We start from the raw sequence: 8279 nt of genomic DNA on the forward strand, positions 1-8279 counted from the left end.
CAAAGAGGCCCTAAAAACGGCAATCTTTAGGGTCTTTAGAATTAAAGAGGCCTTAAAAACGGTAATCTTTTTAGAATCAAAGAGGCCCTAAAATGGGTAATCTTCCCATAGGATTAAAGAGGCCTTAGAACCTTGCACACCATGAAATCGTGTGCCGTGGAATGCCCGGACCACCATGTCTATTGCCATAGCATCGTCGGCCTGACGAGGAAATCTCGTTTCGTCGGTTCAAGCCCCACCTGCAAGCGAGAGTGAGCAAGAATCTAGCCCGAGATATTACCCAGAAAAGCTGACCGGATAAAAGGCGTAAAAAAACTCGTCCCGCACCTTATAAAGCTCACAATCCGTCACTGGTTAGCTAGCTCACCCCGCCCCGCCGTCCCCAGCTCGTCGCTCCATAGCGCCGAGCGAGCAATGGCCCCCGAGCGGCCGCGGCACAAGCTATGCCTCTTCCTCCTCGCCGCCTTGGCGTGCTCGCTGCACGCAGGCGCCGCCGCGGCGAACACGTCAACGTCCACCCTGGCCATCCGGCACAAGCCGCCGTCGAAGCCAAGGCACGGCAGCACGAGGCAGCACCGACCGGGTCCGCGAGGGAGCCACGCCGGCAGCGGGATGGCGTCGTGCAACATGTTCCAGGGCAGCTGGGTGTACGACGACGCGCTGCCGATGTACGACGCGGCGGGCTGCCCCTTCGTGGAGCCGGAGTTCGACTGCCAGAAGTACGGCCGCCCTGACAAGCTCTACCTCAAGTACCGGTGGCGCCCCGCCTCCTGCGAGCTCCCGAGGTATGTTTGAACGCGAGTCCGGGACCGATTCATCTCGTCAGAAACGAAGGCCGCTAACGAAGTGGCGCATTGCTCATGCCTGGGCCTGGCCATGGCCGCCACACCAGGTTCGACGGGCGGGACTTCCTGAGCAGATGGAAGGGGAAGAAGGTACTGTTCGTGGGGGACTCCATCAGCCTGAACCAATGGGAGTCGCTGGTGTGCATGCTGCACGCGGCCGCGCCGGCCTCCAGGACCAGCTACAGCAGGGGCAACCCCGTCTCCACCGTCACGTTTCAGGTCCGTGCCGTCCCGTGTATGTTCCAGCTAAGATTCGGTGTCAGTCATTAGCCATCCTCCCTTCCATTGCATCAGCACCAGTACAGAAGAAAGTACTGTAGTGCACAACATTCTGGCTAGGCTCTCCTAGTAGTAGTGATAACTTGTGAAAGCATGAATTGGCCAAACTGTTTTGTTGACACCGGTAGTTCCTTGACGACGAGTGGTTGATAGATTATGCTGCACGCACTTTGGAAAAGGGACGTGCTTTGTGCTGGCCTTTTGGCGTCCCGGCCGCTGGCTTTGGGGCACCACCGGTGGAACAGCGTGTTTGTCTCCTCCCCCGCGCCGCGCGAAGGGATACAAGTAGAAGTAGCTCCTCCATCCGTCCAGCGTAGTGCCAAACCCACGACCCGCTTCCTTCCCTTGCCTGCACAGACAAATGCACTCGCACACCACATGACTGCGCGGGGTCGGTGATGGTAGAAGTCGTATCGTGGGGCGGGGGTGGGGCGTGGGAACTAGACGCCATGGGCGACAGCGCAGAGGGGCACCATGTGTCCACCATCTCTCCTGCCACTTCTTTCTTTGGTGTTTTGCTGATTGGTGGTATCATCCCGTGATCCACTGAACCAAACCAGGGTCAAACTCTTTGCTCCTCGAGATGGAAGGCAATCTTCTTTTTCTATAGACTCCAGATTCCGTTTGGGAGAGACTTGGCACATGAGAATTTCTTGGCTCCACCAGATCGGTACTTTGTGGGTGTTAAATCTGACTTGTAGGCACACGTGATGGATCGATGGTCAAGAAACTACAGCATATTAGTACTCATGTAGGTTGTTTGCTGGTTGAAAGTAAAACGAAATATACACTAGGACTACCCAACGTACTAGACCTTAGGTCACCGCGTCCTGCCAAGCGCATCAGGCAGGGACAGTCTCGCGGGATTTACCGGTGAACATTTTGCTCCACTCCTACGTCCAAGGGTGGAGCGTGCGGCTGTGCAGGTGTGTGGCCCTCGGAAACAATCTGCAAGTCGGCACCCAACTCAAAACCGGTTGGAATGGAAAGAAGGAGCCCAATAAAACGTGGGTGGGATAGGAAACCCTCCTTGTGATGACGCAGATCTTGACTTTTTCTACACCTCCGCCATTATCATCATTGGCAATGTTTTCTACACCTCCACCATTATAATCATTGGCAATTGAGAGCGGACACATTTCTGGGACTCCCATGGGGTGCGACCTAGGGAGACTGCGCCTTTGATTTACGATGTGTCCACTAGAAAGAAGTGGAAAGTGGCCGAGGCCATGAAAGAGGTGCACGGCTCTCCAAAATCAAGCCACCCGACAATTGGACTATTGAGCACATTCGCCAAATCGTCTCCCTTTGGGTCCAATTGGGGTGAGGTTTATCTCATTATGGGTACGGAGAATGACATCACATGAAAGCATACGGCTTGCGGGCAATACTCTGCGGCTTCCGCTTATAAGGTGCGATTTCTTGTCCTTGTTACTTCGCGCACAGAGTTGAGGGTGTGGAAAGCTCCCCCCCCCCCCCCTTCCTGAAGGTCAACTTGGTTGGGTATCTAAAATAGAGTTTCGACTGCTGATAGATTGCAAAAAACAAGGGTGCCCAAAAATGTGCCACCTGTCCCCTTTGCAAGAGGGAGCCTGAATTCATTAATCATCTCTTCTTCAAGTGATGTTTCACCATTAGGATTTAGGGTATGACTAAGGAGTGGCTCCATCTCCACTCCATTCACCCTTCATCTTGGAGCACCATTCCTTCCATCCAAGCTTGGTGGACCGGCATGTAAGACTCTTATCGACCTAACAGAAAGGTCATGGCTTCCCTAACTATGATCTCTTCTTGGGTCATTTCTCATTTGGAACGAGCGTAACTCACAGGTCTTCTGACACAAGTCCACGCCACCACCAATCCTACTCTCCATCTTCAAGGAAGAGGTTGCTCTTTGGTCTATTGCAGGTGTCTAACATTTGGGTAAATTAAAGTCAGGAGGGTGAGACTGTGTGTCACCATGTCGTTTGTAACACCCTCTAAATTTCTTCTTAATCAATGCACGGGGCAAATCTTTTGCCTTTGTTTCAAAAAAGAAAGATAAAAGCAATTGTCAATTACAAGTTTGAGGATGAGTGCCACAAGCCCGCAGCCCAAGGGACCTCGAATCTGCCCTAGACACAACTAAGGGCTCACTCACCTAAGACTAATATTAATGTTTCCCGCCTTCTTCCACTCGAATGTTCTCTACAACTGCTCCCATGAGAGAGCTATTCCTGAAGACCCGACAATTTATTTCGATCTAGATACAACAAAAAGTGCAAAGGATCACCGAGTCAAGACATTTCCGCAGTTTTGGAGGGATAGTCGGTTGGAGGGCCGACCACCACAAGAGGATCACACTAGAGGTACTCGGAGCACGATTTGGCAGTCTGATCTGTCATAGCACATCACCCCAAACCTCGCGCACGTACACACAACAAACCACTGTTTAACAACATTGGAATATCTCGTCTTTCGTCATAGTTACAATGGGTTTTAGTTCTTGCAAAGTGTTGCATGGGTCGGCAACGTTTGAAGCAGAGATTCATTGGCCATGTGGTCCTCGAAAGATCACATAAGTAGATCAACAACCACAAGCAGGCGGGTGCGAACATGAATTGTTTCACATGAGGGCTAACACCCGTAGAAGGAAGAACTACATTCATACGATCAGCACAATGATGGATGATCACCGGCATGATTTAATGGAGATAGTGGTGAGGGTGTCCGCGAGCTGCAGACTTCGACTAGGACGCCATGCAATTCACTGACCAAACCTCATGGGAATTCACGACCACATCATTGAGCCTGAGATGTTTTGTGCGATATCTTATATGTCTTTTGAGATGGCCTCGTGGTCTAATGGCTTTGCGTGAATGTCCTTCAAAGTGTGTTTGAATAGTGAAAGTATAGAAGATTCTATTTTCTATTTTCAATGTGTTTTATGGTTCGTGAATATTGTGGGTTGTAAAGCACAAAGTAAAAAACAAAGAACATCAATTCATTTAAAAGAAAAGTTTGAATAATTAAAATATGAAAGATTCTAGAACGAAGGAGAAATGTTTGTGTCTTGAGGTTTGTGCATTATGCTTAAGCTTTATTGTGAAATCTTCTAAATTATGAGGTAGAATTCCAGGGAGTGAAAGATAATATCCAATACTTCTGTTGTTTTTTATACTACCTTGACTTTTCCCGCAAAAATATATCCAACATAAGTACTGTTATCATCTATGTATCGCCGGTCGCCGGATTAGCTCATCCAATGAACAACATTCAAAGTAATCACACACTATATTCGGGTATAGATACTACTTGCAGCAGCTTCATAAAATATATATACTACCACATTCGATGGAAAAAGATGGTCCAGTGCATTAAAACACCTATATGTTTGGTGCCGATTCTTGCCACTAGACGGCACTTGGCACTGCAGGTGATGAGGGCAGCTCAATCACTCGTTTCCTGGGCAATAATCTTACACCAGCTTGGCTAGCCTTTCCGGTCCTAGCCTCACTCCCTTGTGCGCGACTAGTGCCAACCCATAATTTCCGGCAAAAAAAATGAATGACGCGGGGCCGGGTACGGGGAATAACGAGCGACCGCTGCCATATACAGCACACGCCCGATCGGCAATCGCGGTGCTTTGCAGTTCACTATCTTGTAAAGTCACGGGCAATTTGGAAAAGGAATCACTCAAGTAGGAGTCCTAAAACAATGGTCCACGAGCTCGCGTCTGGTCTTATCCGGCAAACGCAGGCACCGCTACGGCGTCGATGACATCGCACCTGTCGTTTCATCGTTATTCAGCGCGACAGTGAGACGCACAGGTAGATGCATCGGTGTACCTGCCGGTTTTATGGCCGCGTCCGCCGTATCGGCGCCGACAGGTTTAGAAACTTGTGCAGGTTGATGGCCCGATGTGACCGTGCATGGAGGAGTAATTACGTGCGTGGTACGTCGAGGTGCACGGCGCGATCCACCAATGTCTGGTGCCGGACGCGCTGGCGGCTGACGTGCGCTTGCCGTCTCGTGCAGGACTACGGGCTGTCGGTGGCGTACTACCGGAGCACCTACCTGGTGGACATCGTCGAGGAGTCCATCGGCCGGGTGCTGAAGCTCGACTCCATCTCCGGCGACGCGTGGCTCGGCACCGACATGCTCGTCTTCAACACTTGGCACTGGTGGACCCACACCGGCAAGGACCAACCGTAAGACGCACTACACTTTCTTGCGCAAGCACATACTAGTACATAAGATCATTCTTGTGTTTATTGACGGCATTTGTATTTCCTCTTCCGTGAAACCAGATGGGACTATGTGCAAGATGGGGCTCACGTCATGAAAGACATGGACCGGCTCACGGCCTTCTCCAAGGGGATGTCCACGTGGGCCAGATGGGTGGACTCTAACGTGGACACCTCCAAGACCAAGGTCTATTTCCAGGGCATCTCTCCGACACACTTCAAGTAAGCCCACACCCCTCGAGCCCAACTCCCGCATAGAGTAGTAGTACCACGTTTAAAAACACTGACCTGTTCAAATTTACGTACTACACAGTGGAGCGCAGTGGGGGGAGAGCTCCAGCAGCTGCGCACACCAGACGAAGCCGATCGCGGGGCCGACGTACCCGGGCGGGCCGCTTCCGGCGCAGGGCGCGGTGCGGAACGCGCTCGGCGGCATGTCCAAGCCGGTGTTCCTGCTGGACATCACGCTGCTGTCGCAGCTGAGGAGGGACGCGCACCCGTCGGCGTACAGCGGCGGCCACCCCAGCAACGACTGCAGCCACTGGTGCCTTGCCGGCCTGCCCGACACCTGGAACCAGATCCTCTACGCGTCGCTCCTTGCATAGGGGGCCAACAAAGGGTGGAACATGCGTGACCGCAATTTTTGTCATGCTGCTCTTCTTTCATAGTACGTTAATTCTTTTATTTACGGGTGAGTGTTTAAATTGGTGATTCAAGTGGTGTTCAATACCAGGGTGGAACAATCAAACCGAAAAATATGTTTCGGCTGTCCCCTCACAATTCAAGTTGACAGTCTTTTCTTTTAAAACATCAAAACAATAAAACTTTATTTCTTAAATAATCGCAAGGTCATTTACAAGGGCATGAGAAATAAATCGGGGAATGTAGAGTCCCCAAAACTAGAAGATCTATCGCTAAACGAAATCCTCGCAGGATCATTTGCAACTTCATTTGCTTTCCGCAGGCAATGGCATATGAAACATTTGCAAAGTCCAGTGCTAGCTCTTTGCATTCAAGACCAGTGGCTATGTCCGAGCCCATGCAATCATCAACTTTTTGCGCCGACTCCGCGGCAAACGTGCAATATGTTTTTATAATGACTTTGTTGCACCCAGTTCTTCCTGTTAGGTATAAACCGTTTCGTATCGCGGTAATCTCTATCGAGTCAACACAACTTGAGTGTGAAAGGAACCAAGATGATGCAGGAATGAAGTTTCCCCTTTCATCACGGGCAACAGCACTTGTCGCTCCTGAGAGTGTCTCATATTAAAAAGTTGCGTCAACGTTAATTTTGATAACATCACCACATGGCTTCTTCCACATCTGATCTTCCTTTCTTCTCGGCAACTTAAGCTCTTATAAAATTCGCCACGAGGACTTTGATCGACACAGCACTCGTTTCAGGGGTTTGGGTCACCTCCCCTTTCATATGTTGACGCCGCTGCCACCAGATAAACCATGATGCAACCAAAACCAATTCAACAGTTTGCAAGCCCTCGTAAGCTGAACCGATCCTGTCACATCCCTATAATCATTTTGTGCCAATAATAATTTTAGTGTGAATAGTTGCATTAGTGAGCATCATGTAATATTTGTCAAGACCCGATCCTAAGTCACACCGATCTACTGTAATACACCATATCACTTTGCGGCCTCAGGCACGGTATCCCACGGGTGCCACCATACCTGGCTCGGGACTGTTTGCGCCTTTTGGCTCACGTATGATTGTGTTGCTAGCATCCATATGACAGAGAATTCAGGCCGACATGACTAGTCGTAAACCCAAGGTGGCACAAACTTACAGGGACAGGCATACGTAACCCAACAATGAACGTGTCGGTCATGAACATATGAACCCAAGTCATAGCAAGCTACAAGGACTTAAAGGAACAGCGCGTGATATTTCCCCGAAGGGACAGAAACAGGAACAAAGAAGGATACATGCCGGCCAACCTAAGTGTTCCGGAGCAGTAGCGGACTACCATGGCTCAGTCGAAGCACTAGGAGACATTTCCCCATAAGAAAGGCTACCAAGAATAAACAATTAGGTGTCGGATCCCACACATATCCAGCATTTCAATAACATACACACAATATGCTCGATATGTGTAAATACAACATGGCATCACAACAAAACTCTACGACTCAAAGTATTTATTTAATAGGGTCCGAGGACCCATATATTACAAACATGGGTCTCATGACCCAGCATTCAAGTCATACAAGCAACAAGCACAGACGGAAGCATAAATATGTCTGAGTACAAACATCTGAAAAGAGAGAAGGCTAGAAAGCATGTCTATCTACAAGACCCTCCAAAGGAACCAGACCTCTGTCTGGGATTCCAACCTAATTGTCGAAGGCCACGCGAAACTACTAGTGAGAAAGAAGTCTCTCTGCAAAACATAAATTAAGCAAACGTGAGTACAAATGTACCCACCAAGACTTATATCAGAACTAGCTACATATGCATTTGTATCAACAAAGGGGTGGTGGAGTTTAACTGCAGCAAGCCAGCTTTGACTCAGTGGCTATCCTGTATTATGAATGTTGGTAACTCTTTGAGGTGGTGCACATGAGTCCACATATTCACCATATCAATACACCACTATGGATCCGTTCCCGTCTCCCTTCGAGAATGCCATCCATAGCACTCACGCTTATCTTGCGTGTTTTAGAGTATCACTTCGAGTTATCTATGAACAATGTAAGCGTTCCAAGTAGTCCATATCCGCGGACGCGGCTATTCGAATAGATCATATATAACCCTGCAGGGGAGTACTTCTTCACACATGTTTCCGCCACTTAGCGTCTGCACACGGTATGTGCTTGGCAGGCTTTAAGCGAAAGCCGATGTGGGTGTAGACCACAACCTGACTAACCACACAAGTCTCTAGTCTAGGTTTATCGCCTATTTGAGTTCCATCCA

General features: G+C 49.5%; 1 protein-coding gene across 1 annotated transcript; it reads left to right on the plus strand.

Moving 5' to 3' along the window:
* The first annotated feature begins 332 nt into the window (after positions 1-332).
* On the plus strand, positions 333-6188 carry LOC123078675 (protein trichome birefringence-like 38). Its single transcript, XM_044501261.1, has 5 exons — positions 333-785; positions 893-1064; positions 5142-5314; positions 5414-5572; positions 5664-6188. The coding sequence occupies exons 1-5, from the start codon at positions 415-417 to the stop codon at positions 5953-5955; spliced, it is 1167 nt and encodes a 388-aa protein (XP_044357196.1). The 5' UTR covers positions 333-414; the 3' UTR covers positions 5956-6188.
* Positions 6189-8279: the final 2091 nt, after the last annotated feature.

The sequence above is a fragment of the Triticum aestivum genome, chromosome 3D (assembly GCF_018294505.1).
Source record: "Triticum aestivum cultivar Chinese Spring chromosome 3D, IWGSC CS RefSeq v2.1, whole genome shotgun sequence".
Taxonomy (NCBI): domain Eukaryota; kingdom Viridiplantae; phylum Streptophyta; class Magnoliopsida; order Poales; family Poaceae; genus Triticum; species Triticum aestivum.